Raw genomic sequence first — 25,555 nt, 5'->3', positions numbered from 1 at the left:
ATCAGGTCTGTTGTTGTCTCAGGTCTGTGTGAGGTCTGTTGTTGTATCAGGTATGTTGTTGTATCAGGTCTGTTGTTGTATCAGGTCTGTTGTTGTATCAGGTATGTTGTTGTATCAGGTCTGTTGTTGTATCAGGTCTGTATCAGGTCTGTTGTTGTATCAGGTCTGTTGTTGTATCAGGTCTGTATCAGGTCTGTTGTTGTATCAGGTCTGTATCAGGTCTGTTGTTGTATCAGGTCTGTTGTTGTATCAGGTCTGTTGTTGTATCAGGTCTGTTGTTGTATCAGGTCTGTATGAGGTCTGTTGTTGTATCAGGTCTGTATCAGGGTCTGTTGTTGTATCAGGTCTGTTGGTGTATCAGGTCTGTGTGAGGTCTGTTGGTGTATCAGGTCTGTTGTTGTATCAGGTCTGTTGTTGTATCAGGTCTGTTGATGTATCAGGTCTGTTGTTGTATCAGGTCTGTTGTTGTATCAGGTCTGTTGTTGTATCAGGTCTGTTGTTGTATCAGGTCTGTTGTTGTATCAGGTCTGTTGTTGTATCAGGTCTGTTGATGTATCAGGTCTGTTGTTGTATCAGGGTCTGTTGTTGTATCAGGTCTGTTGATGTATCAGGTCTGTTGGTGTATCAGGTCTGTTGTATCAGGTCTGTTGTTGTATCAGGTCTGTTGTTGTATCAGGTCTGTTGTTGTATCAGGTCTGTTGTTGTATCAGGTCTGTTGTTGTATCAGGTCTGTGTAGGTAGGGAGGAAGTCCGTAGTCATTGTATATGTTGGTACAAGGTTTGCTGGGTAACCATGCATGTGTCAATGTGTTGCATGTCTATATTCCAGGAGATCTAGGTAAACTGATACCTTTTACTGAGATATGTGGTTGTCTTGCTCTTGCCTACCTTGGTTGTAAGTGTAAGTCCCTCTGGATAAGAGGGTCTGCCAGTTAAAAGACCTCACTGTAATGGAACCTCTCTGCTCCCAATGTGTACTGTATGTTTAACTGCCTGGTTTCTCCCTCTCCCTTTTCTCCTCTCTCCCTCTCCCTTTTCTCCTCTCTCCTTCTCTCTTTTCTCCTCTCTCCTTCTCCCTTTTCTCCTCTCTCCTTCTCTCTTTTCTCCTCTCTCCCTCTCCCTTTTCTCCTCTCTCCCTCTCCCTTTTCTCCTCTCTCCTTCTCTCTTTTCTCCTCTCTCCTTCTCCCTTTTCTCCTCTCTCCCTCTCCCTTTCTCCTCTCTCCCTCTCCCTTTCTCCTCTCTCCTTCTCTCTTTCTCCTCTCTCCTTCTCCCTTTCTCCTCTCTCTCTCTCTCTTCTCCTCTCTCCTCTCCCTTTCTCCTCTCTCCTTCTCCTTTTCTCCTCTCTCCTTCTCCCTTTTCTCCTCTCTCCTTCTCTCTTTTCTCCTCTCTCCCTCTCCCTTTTCTCCTCTCTCCCTCTCCCTTTTCTCTCTCTCTCCTTCTCTCTTTTCTCCTCTCTCCCTCTCCCTTTTCTCCTCTCTCCTCTCTCTTTTCTCCTCTCTCCCTCTCTCCTTTTCTCCTCTCTCCTCTCCTTTTCTCCTCTCTCCTTCTCTCTTTCTCCTCTCTCCTCTCCCTTTTCTCCTCTCTCCTCTCTTTTCTCCTCTCTCCCTCTCCCTTTTCTCCTCTCTCCTTCTCTCTTTCTCCTCTCTCCCTCTCCCTTTTCTCCTCTCTCCCTCTCCCTTTTCTCCTCTCTCCTTCTCTCTTTTCTCCTCTCTCCTCTCTTTCTCTCTCTCCCTCTCCTTTTCCCTCTCCCTCTCTCTTTTCTCCTCTCTCTCTCCCTTTTCTCCTCTCTCCCTCTCCCTTTCTCCTCTCTCCCTCTCCCTTTTCTCCTCTCTCCTTCTCTCTCTCTCTCTCCTCTCTCTCTCTCTCTCCTCTCTCTCTCTCTCTCTCTTCTCTCTCTCTCTCTCTCTCTCTCTCTCTCTCTCTCTCTCTCTCTCTCTCTCTCTCTCTCTCTTCTCTCTCTCTGTCTCTCTCTCTCTCTCTCTCTCTCTCTCTCTCTCTCTCTCTCTCTCTCTCTCTCTCTCTCTCTCTCTCTCTCTCTCTCTCTCTCTCCAGTCGATGCTGATGAGATTAAGCGTCTGGGAAAGAGGTTTAAGAAACTGGACCTAGATAACTCTGGATCCCTTAGCGTGGAGGAGTTCATGTCCCTCCCTGAACTCCAGCAGAACCCGCTGGTCCAGAGGGTCATCGACATCTTCGACACCGATGGAAACGGAGAGGTGGATTTCAAGGGTAAGCCAGAGTAGACTGGTCCCAGATCTGTTGTCTCCTTCTATAGCCTGGTCCCAGATCTGTGGTCTCGTTCTATAGCCTGGTCCCAGATCTGTGGTCTCCTTCTATAGCCTGATCCCAGATCTGTTGTCTCCTTCTATAGCCTGGTCCCAGATCTGTGGTCTCGTTCTATAGCCTGGTCCCAGATCTGGTGTCTCCTTCTATAGCCTGGTCCCAGATCTGTTGTCTCCTCCTATAGCCTGGTCCCAGATCTGTTGTCTCCTTCTATAGCCTGGTCCCAGATCTGTTGTCTCCTCCTATAGCCTGGTCCCAGATCTGTTGTCTCCTCAATTATCCTGGTCCCAGATCTGTTGTCTCCTCAATTATCCCGGTCCCAGATCTGTTGTCTCCTTCTATAGCCCGGTCCCAGATCTGTTGTCTCCTTCTATAGCCTGGTCCCAGATCTGTTGTCTCCTTCTATAGCCTGGTCCCAGATCTGTTGTCTCCTCCTATAGCCTGGTCCCAGATCTGTTGTCTCCTCAATTATCCTGGTCCCAGATCTGTTGTCTCCTCAATTATCCCGGTCCCAGATCTGTTGTCTCCTTCTATAGCCCGGTCCCAGATCTGTTGTCTCCTTCTATAGCCTGGTCCCAGATCTGTTGTCTCCTTCTATAGCCTGGTCCCAGATCTGTTGTCTCCTTCTATAGCCTGGTCCCAGATCTGTTGTCTCCTCAATATCCTGGTCCCAGATCTGTTGTCTCCTCAATAGCCTGGTCCCAGATCTGTTGTCTCCTTCTATAGCCTGGTCCCAGATCTGTTGTCTCCTTCTATAGCCTGGTCCCAGATCTGATGTCTTCTTCTATAGCCTTGTCCAGATCTGTTGTCTCCTTCCTATAGCCTGGTCCCAGATCTGTTGTCTCCTTCTATAGCCTGGTCCCAGATCTGTTGTCTCCTTCTATAGCCTGGTCCCAGATCTGTTGTCTCCTTCTATCCTGGTCCCAGATCTGTTGTCTCCTTCTGTAGCCTCTATCCTGGTCCCAGATCTGTTGTCTCCTTCTATAGCCTTGTCCCAGATCTGTTGTCTCCTCCTATAGCCTGGTCCAGATCTGTTGTCTCCTCCTATAGCCTGGTCCCAGATCTGTTGTCTCCTTCTATAGCCTGGTCCCAGATCTGTTGTCTCCTCAATTATCCTGGTCCCAGATCTGTTGTCTCCTTCTATAGCCCGGTCCCAGATCTGTTGTCTCCTTCTATAGCCTGGTCCCAGATCTGTTGTCTCCTTCTATAGCCTGGTCCCAGATCTGTTGTCTCCTTCTATAGCCTGGTCCCAGATCTGTTGGCTCCGTCTATAGCCTGGTCCCAGATCTGTTTTCTCCGTCTATAGCCTGGTCCCAGATCTGTTGTCTCCTTCTATAGCCCGGTCCCAGATCTGTTGTCTCCTTCTATAGCCTGGTCCCAGATCTGTTGTCTCCTTCTATAGCCTGGTCCCAGATCTGTTGTCTCCTTCTATAGCCTGGTCCCAGATCTGTTGTCTCCTTCTATAGCCTGGTCCCAGATCTGTTGTCTCCTTCTATAGCCTGGTCCCAGATCTGTTTGTGCTTTTTCCTACTCCATTATGCACGACTATTCCATATGGAACAGACTGGCACGCACCCAGGCTAGAGACAGAGTGCTAAAATTGCTGAATATTATTATATATTAATTTTAAAAAATTAACCTTTATTTAACCAGGCAAGTCAGTTACTTAAGAACAAATTCTTATTTTCAATGAAGGCCTACCAGGGCACAGTGGGTTAACTGCCTGTTCAGGGGCAGAACGACAGATTTGTACCTTGTCAGCTCGGGGGTTTGAACTTTCAACCTTCCGGTTACTAGTCCAGCGCTCTAACCACTAGGCTACCCTGCCGCCCTATAGATATATAATAGGCTGGTTTGAGATGTGAGCTAGTAACTGGAAGGTTGCGAATTCGAATCCGGGGTCTGACGGGGAAAATCTGGAGGGTATGAGAATGAGAATGTCAACTGTAGAGTTGCTGGTATCAAATAGATGTCATTGCCTGCCGTTGTGCCCTTGAGCAAGGCACTTCCACAACAACTGCTCCACGGCGCCCAGTGTGGCAGTCCCCTGCTCCAGCCTCTCTAACCTGTGTATATACAGTGCATTTCCACATTTTGTTACGCTACAGCCTTATTCTAAAATGGATTAAATTGTTTTTCCCCCCCTCATCAATCTACACACAATACCCCATAATGACATCACAATACCCCACAATGACATCACAATACCCCATAATGACATCACAATACCCCATAATGACATCACAATACCCCATAATGACAAAGCAAAAATACGTTGTTTTTTGTTGTTAAATATCACACTAAAATAAGTATTCAGACCCTTTACTCAGTACCTTGTTGAAGAACCTTTGGCAGCAATTACAGCCTCGAGTCTTCTTGGGTATGACACTACAAGCTTGGCACACCTGTATTTGTGGAGTTTCTCCCATTCTTCTCTGCAGATCCTCTCAAGCTCTGTCAGGTTGGATGGGGAGCGTCGCTGCACAGCTATTTTCAGGTCTCTCCAAAGATGTTTAATCGGGTTCAAGTCCTGAGCGCTCTGGAGCAGGTTTTCATCAAGGATCTCTCTGTACTTTGCTCCATTCATCTTTCCCTCGATCCTGACTAGTCTCCCAGTCCCTGCCTCTGAAAAACGTCCCCACAGCATGATGCTGGCCACTCCATTATAGACAGAATACCAGCTGACTAATTCTTCCCTAAATAGTTATTGCATAGTTTGGAGCTGTGCTTTGGGTCATTGTCCTGTTGTAGGAGGAAATTGGCTCCAATTAAGTGCCATCCACAGGGTATGGCATGGCGTTGCAAAATTGAGTGATAGCCTCCCTTCTTCAAGATCCCTTTTTGATCCCAAATCTCCCACTTAACCCCCACGTAAGCACCCCCAGACCCTCACCCCCAGACCATCACCCCCAGACCATCACCCCAGACCATCACCCCCAGACCATCACCCCCAGACCCTCACCCCCAGACCATCACCCCAGACCATCACCCCCAGACCCTCAGACCATCACCCCAGACCATCACCCCCAGACCATCACCCCCAGACCATCACCCCCAGACCCTCACCCCCAGACTCTCACCCCCAGACCCTCACCCCCAGACCATCACCCCAGACCATCACCCCAGACCATCACCCCCAGACCATCACCCCCAGACCCTCACCCCAGACCATCCCCAGACCCCCACCCCCAGACCATCACCCCCAGACCCCACCCCCAGACCCTCACCCCAGACCATCACCCCCAGACCATCACCCCCAGACCATCACCCCCATCACCCCCAGACCCTCACCCCCAGACCCTCACCCCCAGACTCTCACCCCCTCACCCCCAGACCATCACCCCCAGACCCTCACCCCCATCACCCCAGACCATCACCCCCAGACCCTCACCCCCAGACCACCCCAGACCATCACCCCCAGACCATCACCCCCAGACCATCACCCCCAGACCATCACCCCCAGACCATCACCCCCAGACCCTCACCCCCAGACTGACCCTCACCCCCAGACCATCACCCCCAGACCATCACCCCCAGACCATCACCCCCAGACCAGCCTCCACCATGCTTGACAGATGGTGTCAAACACTCTTCCAGCATCTTTTCATTTTTTCTGCGTCTCACGAGTGTTCTTCTTTGTGATCCGAACACCACAAGATTCGTCTGTCCATAACACATTTTTCCAATCTTTCTCTGTCCAGTGTCTGTGTTTATTTGTCCATCTTAATCTTTTCTTTTTATTGGCCAGTCTGAGACATGGCTATTTCTTTGCAACTATGCCTAGAAGGCCAGCATCTCCGCCTAGATGGTCAGCATTCACTGTGACGTTGAGACTGGTGTTTTGCGGGTATTATTTAATGAAGCTGCCAGGTGAGGACTTGTGAGGCGTCTGTTTCTCAAACTAGACACTATAATGTACTTGTCCTCTTGCTCAGTTGTGCACCGGGGCCTCCCACTCCTCTTTCTATTCTGGTTAGGGCCAGTTTTCTCTGTTCTGTGAAGGAAGTAGTACACAGCGTTGTACGAGATCTTCAGTTTCTTGGCAATTTCTCGAATGGAATAGCCTTCATTTCTCAGAACAAGAATAGACTGACAAGTTCCAGAAGAAAGTTCTTTGTTTCTGGCCATTTTGTGCTTGTAATCGAACCCACAAATGCTGATGCTCCAGACACTCAAGTAGTCTAAAGGCCAGTTAGCGCCACCTCTATGCAGACGATACCATTCTGTATACATCTGGCCCTTCTTTGTGTTAACAAACCTCCAAACGAGCTTCAACGCCATACACCACTACTTCCATGGCCTCCAACGGCCCTTAAATGCTAGTAAAACTAAATGCATGCTCTTCATCCGATCGCTGCCCGCACCCGCCCGCCCGACTAGCATTACTACTCTGGACGATTCCGACTTAGAATATGTGGACAACTACAAATACCTAGGTGTCTGGTTAGACTGTAAACTCTCCTTCCAGACACACATTAAACATCTCCAATCCAAAGGTAAATCTAGAATCGGCTTCCTATTTTGCAAACAAAGCCTCTTTCACTCATGCTGCCAAACATACCCTCGTAAAACTGACTATCCTGCCGATCCTGGACTTTGGTGATGTCATTTACAAAATAGCCTCCAACACTCTACTCAGCAAATTGGATGCATCCAATCACAGTGCCATCCGTTTAGTCACCAATGCCCTGTATACTACCCACCACTGCGACCTGTATGCTCTCGTTGGCTGGTCCTCGCTACATATTCGTCGCCAAACCCACTGGCTCCAGGTCATCTATAAGTCTTTGCTAGGTAAAGCTCCGCCTAATCTCAGCTCACTGGTCACCATAACACCACCCACCCGTAGCACGCGCTCCAGCAGGTATATTTCACTGGTCATCACCAAAGCCAACACCTCATTTGGCCGCCTTTCCTTCCAGTGACAGGAACAAATTGTAAAAATCACTGAAGTTGGAGACTTATATCTCCCTCACTAACTTGAAGGGTGAGCTGTCAGAGCAGCTTACCGAACGCTGCAGTTGTATGTACATCTGTAAATAGCCCATCCAACTAACCAACTATCTACCTCATCCCCATATTTGTTTTTGTTTTTCTGCTCTTTTGCACACCAGTATTTCTACTTGCACATCTTCTTCTGCAAATATATCGCTCCAGTGTAAATTGCTATATTGTAATTACTTCGCCACTATTGGCCTATTTATTGCCTTACCTCCTTACTTCATTTGCACAGACTGTATACAGATCATTCTATTGGCCTACCTGGTTAAATAAAGGTGTTCTCAACTAGCCTACCTGGTTAAATAAAGGTGTTCTCAACTGGCCTACCTGGTTAAATAAAGGTGTTCTCAACTGGCCTACCTGGTTAAATAAAGGTGTTCTCAACTAGCCTACCTGGTTAAATAAAGGTGTTCTCAACTGGCCACCTGGTTAAATAAAGGTGTTCTCAACTAGCCTACCTGGTTAAATAAAGGTGTTCTCAACTAGCCTACCTGGTTAAATAAAGGTGTTCTCAACTGGCCTACCTGGTTAAATAAAGGTGTTCTCAACTAGCCTACCTGGTTAAATAAAGGTGTTCTCAACTGGCCTACCTGGTTAAATAAAGGTGTTCTCAACTGGCCTACCTGGTTAAATAAAGATGTTCTCAACTAGCCTACCTGGTTAAATAAAGGTGTTCTCACCTGGCCTACCTGGTTAAATAAAGGTGTTCTCAACTAGCCTACCTGGTTAAATAAAGGTGTTCTCAACTAGCCTATCTGGTTAAATAAAGGTGTTCTCAACTAGCCTACCTGGTTAAATAAAGGTGTTCTCACCTGGACTACCTGGTTAAATAAAGGTGTTCTCAACTAGCCTACCTGGTTAAATAAAGGTGTTCTCACCTGGACTACCTGGTTAAATAAAGGTGTTCTCAACTAGCCTACCTGGTTAAATAAAGGTGTCCTCAACTGGCCTACCTGGTTAAATAAAGGTGTTATCAACTAGCCTACCTGGTTAAATAAAGGTGTTCTCAACTAGCCTACCTGGTTAAATAAAGGTGTTATCAACTAGCCTACCTGGTTAAATAAAGGTGTTCTCACCTGGACTACCTGGTTAAATAAAGGTGTTCTCAACTAGCCTACCTGGTTAAATAAAGGAGTTCTCAACTGGCCTACCTGGTTAAATACAGGTGTTCTCAACTAGCCTACCTGGTTAAATAAAGGTGTTCTCAACAGGCCTAACTGGTTAAATAAAGGTGTTATCAACTAGCCTACCTGGTTAAATAAAGGAGTTCTCAACTGGCCTACCTGGTTAAATACAGGTGTTCTCAACTAGCCTACCTGGTTAAATAAAGGTGTTCTCAACAGGCCTAACTGGTTAAATAAAGGTGTTATCAACTAGCCTACCTGGTTAAATAAAGGTGTTCTCACCTGGCCTACCTGGTTAAATAAAGGTGTTCTCAACTAGCCTACCTGGTTAAATAAAGGTGTTCTCACCTGGCCTACCTGGTTAAATAGAGGAGAAATAAATCAAAAAGAGAGGCATGAAGATAAATTAATCATATATAGAACGATTCATTAAAATGAAAGCCTACAGGTTTAATGCATTATGATGCCATCATTCCAATGCATTGTGAGACTTGTCATGAGCATGATTGATCCCTGATTATTTAATGTAATCATTAAGATCACGTTAATCATCAACTAAACGTTGACTTCTGCTTTATCCCAACCCCTCTGAAAGACATACATATACCGTTTAAAAGTTTGGGGTCACTTAGAAATGTCCTTGTTTTTCTTTTATTTAACTAGGCAACTCAGTTAAGAACAAATTCTTATTTTCAATGACGGCTTAGGAACAGTGGGTTAACTGCCTTGTTCAGAACGACAGATTTGTACCTTGTCAGCTCGGGGATTCAACCTTGCAACCTTTCGGTTACTAGCCCAACAGCTCCAACCACTAGGCTACCTGTCTCTAACCACTTGGCTACCTGCTCTAACCACTAGGCTACCTGTCTCTAACCACTAGGCTACCTGCTCTAACCACTAGGTTACCTTCTCTAACCACTACCTTCTCTAACCACAAAACAAGACAGTCACAACTAGATCACCTGAACACAGGACAGTCACAACTAGATCACCTGAACACAGGACAGTCACAACTAGATCACCTGAACACAAGACAGTCACAACTAGATCACCTGAACACAGGACAGTCACAACTAGATCACCTGAACACAGGACAGTCACAACAAGATCATCTGAACACAGGACAGTCACAACTAGATCACACAAGACAGTCACAACTAGAACACACAGGACAGTCACAACAAGATCACCTGAACACAGGACAGTCACAACAAGATCACCTGAACACAGGCCAGTCACAACTAGATCACCTGAACACAGGACAGTCACAACTAGATCACCTGAACACAGGACAGTCACAACAAGATCATCTGAACACAGGCCAGTCACAACTAGATCACCTGAACACAGGACAGTCACAACTAGATCACCTGAACACAGGACAGTCACAACAAGATCATCTGAACACAGGCCAGTCACAACTAGATCACCTGAACACAGGCCAGTCACAACTAGATCACCTGAACACAGGACAGTCACAACTATTATTACTTTAGGCCCAGATTCAATCCGGACAGCTGAAGATCCACTTTATAGCGTGATTGATGTTTCAAGGTCATTCGCAATTGATCCGACATATGCCACGTTTACTGTTAATTGCGTTCTAAAAGATGCAAAGCCCGAAACGGAGCGATGGGATTGGATTGAATTTAGCCCCAAGTAGTAGTCTGCTGTTGTGTTTACGAAGAGACTTATGAATGCATAAAGTACTGCATTTGCATATGATCGCTCCCGTAGTGCATTTAAAAAGTCTAGCATAGGCTGCATACAAGCAGTCATATGAAGTCTAACTAACTCTAAACCATCTCTCCCCCCTATCAGAATTCATCGAGGGAGTCTCACAGTTCAGTGTCAAGGGGGACAAGGAGTCAAAGCTTCGGTGTAAGTAGACAAATCTACTGCAAATCCATCTCCGCTACTTCCTCTCCATCTACACACCGTTTCACCATACAAAGTTACAACGATGTGTACTACAAAGACAAAACCAAAAGCGCTATGTGGTTGTTTATTCTGTATTTACACACGTTCCTGCTTCCTTCCCCTCCTCCAGTCGCCACAGTAGAAACAGAATGCCTGATGGTTAATGATGAGGCGTTCTCCGAAACACCAAAACAAAGCTCTGTGTTCAAACCACTGTTATCTATTTACACGCGCATTCCTGCATACTCCCTCCTACACCTCTTTCTCCCATCCTCTCCACCCCTCCCTCTACCTCCCCCCTCTCCTCCCCTCTCTAGTTGCCTTCCGGATCTACGACATGGACAAGGATGGCTACATCTCCAACGGAGAGCTCTTCCAGGTGCTGAAGATGATGGTAGGAAACAACCTGAAGGACACCCAGCTGCAGCAGATTGTGGACAAGACCATCATCAACGCAGACAAGGACGGAGATGGCAGGATATCCTTCGAAGAGTTCTGCTTAGTAAGTCTGAGGTCTAACTGTGTTGTCCGGGGAACTGTGTTGTCCGGGGAACTGTGTTGTCCGGGGGGAACTGTGTTGTCCGGGGAACTGTGTTGTCCGGGGAACTGTGCTGTCCAGGGGGAACTGTGTTGTCCGGGGGGAACTGTGTTGTCCGGGGAGCTGTTTTGTCCCGGGGGAACTGTGTTGTCCGGGGGAACTGTGTTGTCCAGGGGGAACCGTGTTGGGGTGGTTAAAGAAAATCCCTTGACATTTTTCCAAAGTTCTGATTGGAGGAATCCTGGGATCTGGAAGGAACAAGCAGGGATAGAGCATGACAAAATGTTCCAGAACTGTGCAACACTATTCGGGGGGTTACACCTTAGAGATTGCTGCCCCAATGTATATAGAGACATTGGACACTGGTCACATCAATGTCTACGTACCTTTTGTCATGGTTCATCCTGCTGTCCACTTCATATGTAAATACTGTATTCTAGTCATGGTTCATCCTGCTGTCCACTTCATATGTAAATACTGTATTCTAGTCATGGTTCATCCTGTTGTCCACTTCATATGTAAATACTGTATTCTAGTCATGGTTCATCCTGCTGTCCACTTCATATGTATATACTGTATTCTAGTCATGGTTCATCCTGCTGTCCACTTCATATGTAAATACTGTATTCTAGTCATGGTTCATCCTGCTGTCCACTTCATATGTATATACTGTATTCTAGTCATGGTTCATCCTGCTGTCCACTTCATATGTAAATACTGTATTCTAGTCATGGTTCATCCTGCTGTCCACTTCATATGTATATACTGTATTCTAGTCATGGTTCATCCTATATAACTACTGCTGTCCACTTCATATGTAAATACTGTATTCTAGTCATGGTTCATCCTGCTGTCCACTTCATATGTATATACTGTATTCTAGTCATGGTTCATCCTATATAACTACTGTCCACTTCATATGTAAATACTGTATTCTAGTTCATCCTATCATAACTACTGTTGTCCACTTCATATGTATATACTGTATTCTAGTCATGGTTCATCCTGCTGTCCACTTCATATGTAAATACTGTATTCTAGTCATGGTTCATCCTGTTGTCCACTTCATATGTATATACTGTATTCTAGTCATGGTTCATCCTATATAACTACTGCTGTCCTCTTCATATGTAAATACTGTATTCTAGTCATGGTTCATCCTGCTGTCCACTTCATATGGATATACTGTATTCTAGTCATGGTTCATCCTATATAACTACTGTTGTCCACTTCATATGTAAATACTGTATTCTAGTTCATCCTATATAACTACTGTTGTCCACTTCATATCTATATACTGTATTCTAGTCATGGTTCATCATATATAACTACTGCTGTCCACTTCATATGTAAATACTGTATTCTAGTCATGGTTCATCCTGTTGTCCACTTCATATGTATATACTGTATTCTAGTCATGGTTCATCCTGCTGTCCACTTCATATGTATATACTGTATTCTAGTCATGGTTCATCCTGTTGTCCACTTCATATGTATATACTGTATTCTAGTCATGGTTCATCCTATATAACTACTGCTGTCCACTTCATATGTAAATACTGTATTCTAGTCATGGTTCATCCTATATAACTACTGTTGTCCATTCATATGTATATACTGTATTCTAGTCATGGTTCATCCTATATCACTACTGTTGTCCACTTCATATGTACTATATTTACTGTATTCTAGTCATGGTTCATCCTGCTGTCCACTTCATATGTAAATACTGTATTCTAGTCATGGTTCATCCTGTTGTCCACTTCATATGTAAATACTGTATTCTAGTCATGGTTCATCCTGCTGTCCACTTCATATGTATATACTGTATTCTAGTCATGGTTCATCCTATATAACTACTGTTGTCCACTTCATATGTAAATACTGTATTCTAGTCATGGTTCATCCTGTTGTCCACTTCATATGTAAATACTGTATTCTAGTCATGATTCATCCTGCTGTCCACTTCATATGTAAATACTGTATTCTAGTCATGGTTCATCCTGTTGTCCACTTCATATGTAAATACTGTATTCTAGTCATGATTCATCCTGCTGTCCACTTCATATGTAAATACTGTATTCTAGTCATGGTTCATCCTGTTGTCCACTTCATATGTAAATACTGTATTCTAGTCATGATTCATCCTGCTGTCCACTTCATATGTAAATACTGTATTCTAGTCATGGTTCATCCTGCTGTCCACTTCATATGTAAATACTGTATTCTAGTCATGGTTCATCCTGTTGTCCACTTCATATGTAAATACTGTATTCTAGTCATGATTCATCCTGCTGTCCACTTCATATGTAAATACTGTATTCTAGTCATGGTTCATCCTGTTGTCCACTTCATATGTAAATACTGTATTCTAGTCATGGTTCATCCTGTTGTCCACTTCATATGTATATACTGTATTCTAGTTCATCCTATATAACTACTGCTGTCCACTTCATATGTAAATACTGTATTCTAGTCAAGGGATCATTCTTTTTTTTTTTTTACAGTATTTCCCGATCCCTTAATTTTTTCCACATTTTTGTAATGTTACAGCCTTATTCTAAAATGGATTAAATAAATAAAAATCCTCACCAATCTACACACAATACCCCATAATGGCAAAATTGATGAGACTATGAGGCTCGAAATTGAGCTCAGGTTCATCCTGTTTCCATTGATCATCCTTGAGATGTTTCTACAACTTGACTGGAGTCCACCTGTGGTAAATTCAATTGATTGGACATGATTTGGAAAGGCACACACCTACAGTATCTACAGTATATAAGATCCCACAGTTGACAGTGCATGTCAGAGCAAAAACTAAGCCTTGAGGTTGAAGAAATGGTACGTGGAGCTACTAGACAGGATTGTGTCGAGGCACAGCAGCATTGAAGGTCCCCAAGAACACAGTGGACTCCATTTTTCTTAAATGGAAGAAGTTTGGAATCACCAAGACTCTTCCTAGAGCTGGCCACCCGGCCAAACTGAGCAATTGGGGAGAAGGGCATTGGTCAGGGAGGTGACCAGGAACCCGATGGTCATTCTGACAGAGCTCTAGAGTTCTGTGGAGATGGGAGAACCTTCCAGAAGGACAATTGTCTCTGCAAAACTCCACCAATCAGACCTTAATGGTAGAGTGACCAGAAAGAATGAAGCCACTCCTCATGACAGCCAGCTTGGAGCCAAAAGGCATCTAAAGACTCTCAGACCATGAGAAACAAGATTCTCTTGTCTGATGAAACCAAGATTGAACTCTCTGGCCTGAATGCCAAGCATGATGTCTGGAGGAAACCTGGCACCATCCCTACGGTGAAGCAAGGTGGCGGCAGCATCATGCCGTGGAGATGTTTTTCAGCTCAGGGACTGGGAGACTAGTCAGGATCAAGGCAAATATGAACAGGGAAAAGTACAGAGAGATCCTTGATGAAAACCTGCTCCAGAAGCTCAGACTGGGGGCAAAGGTTCACCTTCCAACAGGACAAGTCTTCGGGACAAGACTCTGAATGTTCTTAAGTGGCCCAGCCAGAGCCCGGACTTGAACCCAATCAAACATCTTTGGAGAGACCTGAAAATGGCTGTGCAGCTACAATCCCCATCCAACCTGACAGAACTTGAGAGGATCTGCAGAGAAGAACGGGAGAAACTCCCCAAATACAGGTGTGCCAAGCTTGTAGCGTCATACCCAAGAAGTATTGTGTGTAGATTGACGAGGGGGAAACACGTATTTAGTGTAACATTAGAAGTGCTATGTGTAGATGACATGACTCGAGCCAGTTTCTATCTGAAAGGTCAGTATTATTTTGTTTTGAATTTTACCCCCTTTTCTCCCCAATTTCGTGCTATCCAATTGTTAGTAGTTACGATCTTGTCTCATCGCTACAACTCCCGTACGGGCTCGGGAGAGACGTCGAAAGGTCGAAAGCCGTGCGTCCTCCAAAACACAACCCAACCAAGCCGCACTGCTTCTTAACACAGCGCGCAACCAACCCGGAAGCCAGCCGCACCAATGTGTCGGCGGAAACACCATGCACCTGGCGACCTGGTTAGCGTGCACTGCGCCCGGCCTGCCACAGGAGTCACTAGTGCGCGATGAGACAAGGATATCCCTACCGGCCTAACCCGGATGACACTAGGCCAATTGTGCGTCGCCCCATGGACCTCCCAGTCGCGAACCCAGAGTCTCTGGTGGCACAGCTAGCACTGTGATGCAGTGCCCTAGACCACTGTGCCACCCGGGAGGCCCAGTGAAAGGTCTGTATTCTGTTTCAATCTCCTGAATGAGCCATATTTGGAACATTTCTCTAAAGCCTTCAACTAAAATGCTCTGTCCTTGTGTGAGTATTATTTTTGGGTTTGAGCTGGTTGGACCATGGTTATAATTGGTTTGAGCTGGTTGGACCATGGTTATAATTGGTTTGAGCTGGTTGGACCATGGTTATAATTGGTTTGAGCTGATTGGACCATGGTTATAATTGGTTTGAGCTGGTTGGACCATGGTTATAATTGGTTTGAGCTGGTTGGACCATGGTTATGATTGGTTTGAGCTGGTTGGACCATGGTTATGATTGGTTTGAGCTGATTGGACCATGGTTATAATTGGTTTGAGCTGGTTGGACCATGGTTATAATTGGTTTGAGCTGGTTGGACCATGGTTATGATTGGTTTGAGCTGGTTGGACCATGGTTATGATTGGTTTGAGCTGATTGGACCATGGTTATAATTGGTTTGAGCTGGTTGGACCATGGTTATAATTGGTTTGAGCTGATTGGACCATGGTTATAATTGGTTTGAGCTGATTGGACCATGGTTATAATTGGTTTGAGCTGGTTGGACCATGGTTATAATTGGTTTGAGCTGATTGGACCATGGTTATGATTGGTTTGAGCTGATTGGACCATGGTTATAATTGGTTTGAGCTGGTTGGACCATGGTTATAATTGGTTTGAGCTGATTGGACCATGGCTATAATTGGTTTGAGCTGATTGGACCATGGTTATAATTGGTTTGAGCTGGAGCAAGTTGTTGTGGAGGGATTGTGTGACTTCATTTGAAGAATTGGAATTAGAATTCGAACTAGAATAACAATTCTAACTCAATACTTGTGTTCCGCCTCTCTTCTCCTAGGTGGTGGGTGGCCTTGACATACACAAAAAGATGGTGGTGGACGTGTGAGCCCGTCCCTCCGCTCCTCTCCCCCCCCTCGCTTTCTTCTCCGTCTGTCTCTGAAGATCTGCTCAAGACATCTGACAAACGCTCTCTGTGTATTTCAATGGAAGTATTCTCTCTCTCCTTGAAGCCACTTTTTTTCTTAAGAAAGCACGAGCCTCGCGAAGCCAACTGTGTTGTTGAACTCCTCTCAATAACGCGAAGAAAGACAGATATTCTTGTTTGGAAAGAACATCCCAGTTCAATGGAGGAGGGAGGGGGAGAAATGTTTGCTTGTTTATATTTAGTTCATTTTTTTCTTTGTTATTTAAATTTATTTTATTTTATTTTCGTTCTGGTCTCTTTTTTTTTAAAATACACAAATACTCATGTATATCTATAATGGCTCTCTCGTGGTTAAATGTGACGTTATCTGAGGTGTTACATTAAATAAATAATACTTGATTTCAGTTACAATTGAAAAAAGTAGGGTGTGAAGTGCCAACCAGGACATACCCAGAAACCAGCTGATATTGTTATTACTATGAACTATCCACGTCGCTGTCGGTGATGGATGACTAGTGTGTGATACGTCAAGCGTTCCCTACGTCATCACATGATGGCTAGATGCACATTTTATTTTCACAAATAAACAGCCATTTCTTTTGTTCCATTTCCATCCTCTTGAGCAAGTTGTGATTAGATTAGTTAAAATTCCAATCATGAAACATACAATATAATGTTATTGTAACATGAGTGCTTTATTTATAGTTACTTATATTGTCGGAAATTATTATTCTGTTTCTTGTCAGACTTTCTGGAAGAAAAAAACAACGAAATGTCAAGTAGAGATACATGCCAAGAAAATGTTTTTGTCATTTATTGACTTTGATGACATGTTTTTACGTTGAACAGTCTGTATCGGTCTACATAACAGTCACCCAATCCAAAGTCACAGGTAGTCAGTCTGGCAGTTAGAGGTTCGCCAGCATCCAGAGGGTTGCCAGTTTGAAACCCGAGGTCTGATGGGAAAAATCGTTTGGGAAGTGAACAGGCAACGAGATGGTTGTTGGTATCACATCCTAGATGCCATTGCCTGCCGTTGTGATCTTGAGCAAGGCACTTAACCCCGTACAGCAACTGCTCCACGGGCTCGGTGGTAAGGCTGCTCCAACCTGTGTGTGTGTGTGTCTTTCGGAGGGTTTTGGAATAGTCACGTTTCAGTTGCACCTTGAATAAAGTGGCCTAGAGCGCATCACTCAAGTTGAAGAATCTCTCTTCAAGTCATGGAGCGCATCTATGAAAATCTATTGTATTACATTTTGAACTGAAGTTTGGAGGAATATCCTGAGCCTAATGACATCGAGATGGAAAAAAATTCTCGACATAGATTGTAAATGTCAGTGTGTTTTTGAGACAACATGTAAGGGATAATCAACAAGATACGTTCTATGGACAATAATGCACGACGTGGAAGGTGTGTTCCACGCCGCGCCAGCGGAGCGAAACTAACCTTCCACTGAATTGCACTATTTTCCAGAGAGCCTGAGTTGATTATTCCTTTTATACCACAGCTATAAATTAAACACGTTTGCCGCTAGAAATGTGTTCATTTGCAAAGTAGATAGAAAGTTGCCACGGGAACCAAACAAACAGACTTGCTAGTTTAGTTATTAAGCAAACCATCGGTCCAAGCTTGCTATAATGAAAATCTAATTCAACAATGCCGTTTTTCAAATAAACTTTTGTTTTTAAAAGCAGCTTAAACATAGAACATGTAAGAATGAACTATAGCCATTGAATTCTACCATGTTGATATACTGTGTGTTATAGGGAAATAATGCACGCTCTAGAATGCCCTTCAAGCCAATCAGAAACGACTATCCAACAATGCCATGGTATAAATAATGCTACGGCATCGTATTGAGACAACTGTAGGCCGCATTGTTAGTTTTGTAACCAATAGACACTGAGTGTACAAAACATTAAGAACACCATCCTAATATTGAGTTGCACCCACCCCCCACTCTTTGCCCTCAAAACAGCCTAAATTCGTCAGGACATGGACTCTACAAGGTGTTGAAAGGGTTCCACAGGGATGCTGGTCCATGTTGACTCCATTGCTTCCCACAGTTGTATCAAGTTGGCTGGATATTCTTTGAGTGGTGGACCATTCTTGATACACACGGGACACTGTTGAGCATGGAAAAACCATTGTAAAATAAGAACAAATTCTTATTTTACAATGACGGCCTACCCCGGGACAAACCCTCCACTAACCCGGACGACACTGACAATTGTGTGCCGCCCGATCACGGACGGTTATGATACAGCCCGAGATCGAACCCGGGTCTGTAGTGATGCCTCTAGCACTGAGATGCAGTGCATTAGACTGCTGCGCCACTCACGAGGAAGTAGATTTAATAATCGACTTCAATAAGGGATCATATCCTTCACCTGGTCAGCCTACGTCAACGGATAGAGTAGTTAGGTGTTCCTAATGTTTTGTCCACTCAGTGTATACACTGTGTATACTAGATTAGGTTGCTTAGTTAGATGTCAAAGCCCTCCTGAATAGTGATGTTAAACTACAGGGTTCTTTCCAATGTAACAACGGAGTTACTCGACATGGGATGGTGTATATTTGAATGTTTCTTCTTTCACTACTTGTTTTCCTATCACGAACGCCTCATCGTCCCTCTCCCTCTGCGGTATTAAAAGCAGGGAGATTAACACAAGCATTTACCGAACTACCGTATTTAAAGGGGAGGTGGGCATCCCTGGCAAAATGTAAAAACAAAATGGTGTCGGGTTGGCTTTGAGTGACCTGATAGGTGGGTTTGGACACCAGTGATTTGTTGTCGGGTTGGCTTTGAGTGACCTGATAGGTGGGTTTGGACACCAGTGATTTGGTGTCGGGTTGGCTTTGAGTAACCTGATAGCTGGGTTTGGACACCAGTGATTTGAGGTCGGGTTGGCTTTGAGTGACCTGATAGGTGGGTTTGGACACCAGTGATTTGTTGTCGGGTTGGCTTTGAGTGACCTGATAGGTGGGTTTGGAAAGGTCTGTTTCCTGCGTCAACTGCTACACACTGCACTCTGCTTTCACGGGGAGATATGATGCTGTTGGTTTTTGTATATATGTATTTATGCAGTTCCATCTTTCTGTTCTGTTGTCCTTATAGTTCCAGACTGCTCCTTAGTTTTGTAACTGCTACTTTTTCAAATTTCTTTTGAAGGAGACTGTTTTTTGTTGTTGTTTTTTTAGGATGTGGAAAATGAAAATGGTTTAAGTTTGAGATTTCTTTTTCCCCTTTTCTCTGCATTCTGCATCTGATGCTGTGAGACTGTTGGAAACGTGATACTGTATGACAATAACAAATAAATACACTTTGAAACATTGTAAGTATCGGCTTTGTGTGATCACTCTGTTTCCCTGGTGTATAGGAGGGGGGTTCTGTTTCCCTGGTGTGTAGGAGGGGGGTTCTGTTTCCCTGGTGTGTAGGAGGGGGGGGTTCTGTTTCCCTGGTGTGTAGGAGGGAGGGGGTTCTGTTTCCCTGGTGTGTAGGAGGGAGGGGGTTCTGTTTCCCTGGTGTGTAGGAGGGAGGGGGTTCTGTTTCCCTGGTGTGTAGGAGGGAGGGGGGGATTCTGTTTCCCTGGTGTGTAGGAGGGGGGTTTCTGTTTCCCTGGTGTGTAGGAGGGAGGGGGGTGTTCTGTTTCCCTGGTGTGTAGGAGGGGGGGGGTTCTGTTTCCCTGGTGTGTAGGAGGGGGGTTCTGTTTCCCTGGTGTGTAGGAGGGGGGTTCTGTTTCCCTGGTGTGTAGGAGGGAGGGGGGTGTTCTGTTTCCCTGGTGTGTAGGAGGGAGGGGGGTCTGTTTCCCTGGTGTGTAGGAGGGGGGTTCTGTTTCCCTGGTGTGTAGGAGGGGGGGTTCTGTTTCCCTGGTGTGTAGGAGGGGGTTCTGTTTCCCTGGTGTGTAGGAGGGGGGTTCTGTTTCCCTGGTGTGTAGGAGGGAGGGGGGTGTTCTGTTTCCCTGGTGTGTAGGAGGGGGGTTCTGTTTCCCTGGTGTGTAGGAGGGGGTTCTGTTTCCCTGGTGTGTAGTGGGGGTTCTGTTTCCCTGGTGTGTAGGAGGGGGGGGTTCTGTTTCCCTGGTGTAGGAGGGGGGTTCTGTTTCCCTGGTGTGTAGGAGGGGGGTTCTGTTTCCCTGGTGTGTAGGGGGGGGGTTCTGTTTCCCTGGTGTGCAGGGAGGGGGGGGTCTGTTTCCCTGGTGTGTAGGGGAGGGGTGGTCTGTTTCCCTGGTGTGTAGGGGGGGTTTCCCTGGTCTGTAGGGGGTTCTGTTTCCCTGTGTAGGGGGTCTGTTTCCTGTAGGGGTAGGGAGGGGGTTCTGTTTCCCTGGTCTGTAGGGGGGGGTTCTGTTTCCCTGGTCTGTAGGGGGGGGTTCTGTTTCCCTGGTGTGTAGGGGGAGGGAGGGGGGTCTGTTTCCCTGGTGTGTAGGGGGGTTCTGTTTCCCTGGTCTGTAGGGGGGGGTTCTGTTTCCCTAGTGTGTAGGGGGAGGGAGGGGGTCTGTTTCCCTGGTGTGTAGGGGGTTCTGTTTCCCTGGTGTGTAGGGGGGTTCTGTTTCCCTGGTCTGTAGGGGGTTCTGTTTCCCTGGTGTGTAGGGAGGGGGGGTTCTGTTTCCCTGGTGTGTAGGGAGGGGGAGGGGGGGTCTGTTTCCCTGGTGTGTAGGGAGGGGGTTCTGTTTCCCTGGTGTGTAGGGAGGGGGGTTCTGTTTCCCTGGTGTGTAGGGAGGGGGGTCTGTTTCCCTGGTGTGTAGGGGTTCTGTTTCCCTGGTGTGTAGGGAGGGGGGGGGGGGTCTGTTTCCCTGGTGTGTAGGGGGGTTCTGTTTCCCTGGTGTGTAGGGAGGGGGAGGGGGTGTCTGTTTCCCTGGTGTGTAGGGGGGTTCTGTTTCCCTGGTGTGTAGGGAGGGGGAGGGGGGTCTGTTTCCCTGGTGTGATGGTTAATGGACCAAGATGGCAGCCACGACAGTCTCACAAAAAAGTAACAGTTTCACATTACAGTTTTCACATATGTATTAACATTAAGTCATATTTGTGGCGTTCAAAAATGTACTTGTTTTTTTTTTAAAGCACATTTTTTTGTCCATTAAAATAACTTAACATTGATCAGAAATACAGTGTAGACATTGTTAATGTTGTAAATGACTATTGTTGCTGGAAACAGCTGATTTTTTAAATGGAATATCTACATAGGAGTACAGAGGCCCATTATCAGCAACCATCACTCCTGTGTTCCAATGCCACGTTGTGTTAGCTAATCCAAGTACATCATTTTAAAAGGCTAATTGATCATTAGAAAACCCTTTTGCAATTATGTTAGCACATGTCATGTTCTGACCCTAGTATTTGTGTTATTTGTTTGTTTGAATGGGTCAGGACGTGTGTTGGGTGGGCATTCTATGTTTTGTGTTTCTAGGTTGTTTTTCTGTGTTTGGCCTAGTATGGTTCTCAATCAGAGGCAGGTGTCGTTAGTTGTCTCTGATTGAGAATCATACTTAGGTAGCCTGGGTTTCACTCTTTGTTTGTGGGTGATTGTTTCTGTGTCTGTGTTTTACACCACACGGTACTGTTTTGTATGAGTGTTCAGTTTATGTGTTTAATAAACAACCATGGAGACTTACCACGCCGCATTTTGGTCCTCCTCTCCTTCAAGGGAAAAAACCCCTTACAGCACAGCGGAAAACTGTTGTTCTGCCTCATTTCCCTGCTATCCTCCCGATAGCGCTGAACTAGTGGTCTCCTCCTTTCCCTGCTATCCTCCCGATAGCGCTGAACTAGTGGTCTCCTCCTTTCCCTGCTATCCTCCAGATAGCGCTGAACTAGTGGTCTCCTCCTTTCCCTGCTATCCTCCCGATAGCGCTGAACTAGTGGTCTCCTCCTTTCCCTGCTATCCTCCAGCTGAGTGGTCTCCTCCTTTCCCTGCTATCCTCCCGATAGCGCTGAACTAGTGGTCTCCTCCTTTCCCTGCTATCCTCCAGCTAGCTCTGATCTAGTGGTCTCCTCCTTTCCCTGCTATCCTCCAGATAGCTCTGATCTAGTGGTCTCCTCCTTTCCCTGCTATCCTCCAGCTAGCTCTGAACTAGTGGTCTCCTCCTTTCCCTCCTTTCCCCCGATAGCCCGTGTCTTTACACGTCTGAAATGAAAGACGATCTTATTAAGGTCCTCCTACCTTCTATCAAATCAAATTTATATAGCCCTTCGTACATCAGCTGATATCTCAAAGTGCTGTACAGAAACCCATCCTAAAACCCCAAACAGCAAGCAATGCAGGTGTAGAAGCACGGTGGCTAGGAAAAACTACCTAGAAAGGCCAAAACCTAGGAAGAAACCTAGAGAGGAACCAGGCTATGAGGGGTGGCCAGTTCTCTTCTGGCTGTGCCGGGTGGAGATTATAACAGAACATGGCCAAGATGTTCAAATGTTCATAAATTACCAGCATGGTCCGATAATAATAATCACAGTAGTTGTCAAGGGTGCAGCAAGTCAGCACCTCAGGAGTAAATGTCAGTTGGCTTTTCATAGCCGATCATTAAGAGTATCTCTACCACTCCTACTGTCTCTAGAGAGTTGAAAACAGCAGGTCTGGGACAGGTAGCACGTCCGGTGAACAGGTCAGGGTTCCATAGCCACAGGCAGAACAGTTGAAACTGGAGCAGCAGCACGGCCAGGTGGACTGGGGACAGCAAGGAGTCATCATGCCAGGTAGTCCTGAGACATGGTCCTAGGTCTCAGGTCGTCCGAAAGAGAGAGAGAAAGAGAGAATTAGAGAGAGCATACTTAAATTCACACAGGACACCGGATAAGACAGGAGAAGCACTGAACTAGGCTGAAACACCTGCATTTTGGAGCTGCCTGTTTGTATGCAGTTTAATTAATTCAATTATATATATTTTTTACATTGCTTGCAAACTGATATGTGACACGTATTAATGCCAAAATATCATTGTAAAACAGGCAAGCCCCCCACCCTCCCCCAACAACAAAAAAAAATATACATTTTATTTTATTTGTTGTTAATTTTTGCAAAAAATGTGGGCCTCAAAACAGGCTCTGCCTCACCTGCCCTGAATGACGTGTCGCCACTGACATAAGACACTCATCTATGACTCACTGAAGCTCTCCAAGACTATCAGAGGACTATATCGTCACTCATTGCACTTACTTTAATTTCCACATTTCTTATTTTGAGGTTTGAATCTGACTTGGCTATGAATGTACTTTTGGCAGTTCTCTCATTCAGAGGAATATACTGTACCTGTGGGCGGGGACAACCGCGTTATGGTCTCATCAGAACCTCCCTGATACAAGGTGATAGGAAGTAATACACAGTTATAAATTAGTCATCACGTTGCCGTTACAGTAATATGACATACGTGCACATTAGCAAACACAGCTTCTGATGATGTTGTGGACCCTGTTTTCACTCTCATTGTTCATTTGTTTATTTTTCATGAAAGATTCTTTATCCATAAAATGAAGTGTGCGGAGAACAAACCCCTCTTCACGTTATTTAAGATTAAAGAATTTAAATATTATTTTGAAATTATCAGTAAAAGTTTTTTTTAAAACAATAAAGCCATAGGTAAAACTTTCTAACAAATTGAACATGTATTCTGTTAGGTTTATGTACTCTTGTTATATTTCTGTTTTTGTATTTGTTGTGTTCATAATAAAAAACATATATAAAAAAAATGAAAATCCCAAGACTGTTTAGCACGAGCTTGAATGCAGTGTATGGATGGATTTATTGTTGTTGTTGTTGAATATAGTCATTTCTATACATATTTGTTAGTGAATGTTATGTTATCATATGGAAAATAAAACGACATTCTCAAGTAATCATATATTATATTGTATTTGATGTTTTTCACCAGGTGAAACTGGAAGCCTCTGTGCGGAAGAGGTGGGGGCCATTCATGCCATTGTTAGTGTCTGTAGAAAATCGTTATTATTCATTGTTATATTATATTATTATCTCGTTATAACATCAACATTGTCATAACAGGGAAGAAATGTCGACGCCACAAATTACAGCTCACGTTCAGAAGTTTGAACGACACAGTGTTTGACAGCAAATTGATTCCCTGCAGTGCAAAGTTTGTCTGTCAGTGCAAGGGGCACCGGAGTGATGCTAATTTTGTATTGTTTGTGAATTGTTTTCTAGCTCAAGCTTTTAGCAAATGTTCTAGAAAAGTCGTTGGGTACCTTTTGTTACCATAACAACGGGGGTAGCACAAGGACCCCATCCCCTAAGCCAGCAGATGCGACCGTTTGCTTACAATTGGGTAAGACAGGCTTTCTGTGTAACGCTACTATGCCGGCTCGGAAAATGTTCCTCAATCCAGGGATCGAAAATGTGTTGACCTTCCAATTGTCCCATTATCCCAACTGTTACACCGAGAACATTTAGCAACTGCTAGTTTTTCTAGAAAACTGCCCATTTCGTCCTCATGCCATCAATTTTTTTTATTTTACCTTCGTCAACATCTTTATCGGCAACTTCTCCGTCAGTTTCCTGATCAACATCAAGTCTTTCAACGCCTCCTCCTCCGGCGGTGCCGCCATGTCTCGTCCCCCGTTCTCCCTGTCCTCAGTCGACGAGAACGTCTACATTGACATTCGCATCTCCAAGCAGACGGTCTACGGCATCACTCTGGAGTGGTACGCTGCGACGGACAACCCTGCAGAGACCTGGTTCACCATCCACTTGGGGAAATACCACTCTGAGAAAAAGGAGTTGACATACATCGGGCCGGGCATCAACACCTATGAGGTCAACGACCTCCTACCGGTTACTAAATACGAGGTGTGTGTGACGCTGAAGAACCAGACGCCTCGCGCCGGTCAGTGCATCGTGTTCTTAACAGGAAGTGACATCAGCCAGCTGGAACAACGGGAGAAGTTCATCCATATTATCGTGATCATGTGCGCCATGGTGCTGGCGGTGCCTGTGGGGATGTACGCCTGCACCACCGACACCAGATGTACGTTCAGCTGCCTGGACCGCTGTACGGAGCAGTGTAAGAGGAGGAGGAGGCAAGAGAAGACCCTGAGGACCAATGGGGAGAGACAGGGGACCTTCGACAGCCTCCAGGCCGCCAGCGATGAAGGACTCTGTCGTGACTCTGAAGAGTTGATGATGAAGAGGAGGTCCTCCCAGGATAAAAACAACCACAAGGGCAGAGTACAAGATCCACAAGAGCCAAACATTGGAGCAAAGCTTTATTAGCTCTAGGTTTAACATAAAAAATAAAAATAAAAAAATGTACTAAGATACCTAGTGCCATCCGTTTTGTCACTAAAGCACCTTATACCACCCACCACTGCGACTTGTATGCTCTAGTCGGCTGGCCCTCGCTACATATTCGTCGCCAGACCCACTGGCTCCAGGTCATCTACAAGTCCATGCTAGGTAAAGCTCCGCCTTATCTCAGTTCACTGGTCACGATGGCAACACCCATCCGTAGCACGCGCTCCAGCAGGTGTATCTCA

The 25,555-nt window shown here is 45.3% G+C and overlaps 1 protein-coding gene and 1 long non-coding RNA gene across 2 annotated transcripts in view; both read left to right on the top strand.

The window, feature by feature from the left end:
* The window catches only part of LOC112224708 (calcineurin subunit B type 1), a 53,105-nt gene extending 35,327 nt beyond the window's left edge, over positions 1-17,778 (top strand). Inside the window, exons 3-6 of the mRNA XM_042305770.1 lie at positions 2,053-2,229; positions 10,230-10,289; positions 10,646-10,830; positions 15,991-17,778. Of these exons, the coding sequence (XP_042161704.1) occupies positions 2,053-2,229; positions 10,230-10,289; positions 10,646-10,830; positions 15,991-16,038 (470 nt within the window). The 3' untranslated portion in view covers positions 16,039-17,778. The remainder of the gene's footprint in view (positions 1-2,052; positions 2,230-10,229; positions 10,290-10,645; positions 10,831-15,990) is intronic.
* A 422-nt stretch (positions 17,779-18,200) lies between these two features.
* Positions 18,201-19,417, top strand: LOC112224043. The gene is made up of 2 exons (XR_002949415.2): positions 18,201-18,817; positions 18,980-19,417. It is a non-coding gene; the product is annotated as an uncharacterized LOC112224043 (long non-coding RNA).
* The last annotated feature ends 6,138 nt before the right edge of the window (positions 19,418-25,555 follow it).

Source organism: Oncorhynchus tshawytscha, linkage group LG25 (assembly GCF_018296145.1).
Source record: "Oncorhynchus tshawytscha isolate Ot180627B linkage group LG25, Otsh_v2.0, whole genome shotgun sequence".
In the NCBI taxonomy this organism is placed as follows: Eukaryota; Metazoa; Chordata; class Actinopteri; order Salmoniformes; family Salmonidae; genus Oncorhynchus; species Oncorhynchus tshawytscha.
Note: the sequence above shows the minus strand (reverse complement) of the source record. Positions and strands in the feature narration are given on the sequence as shown.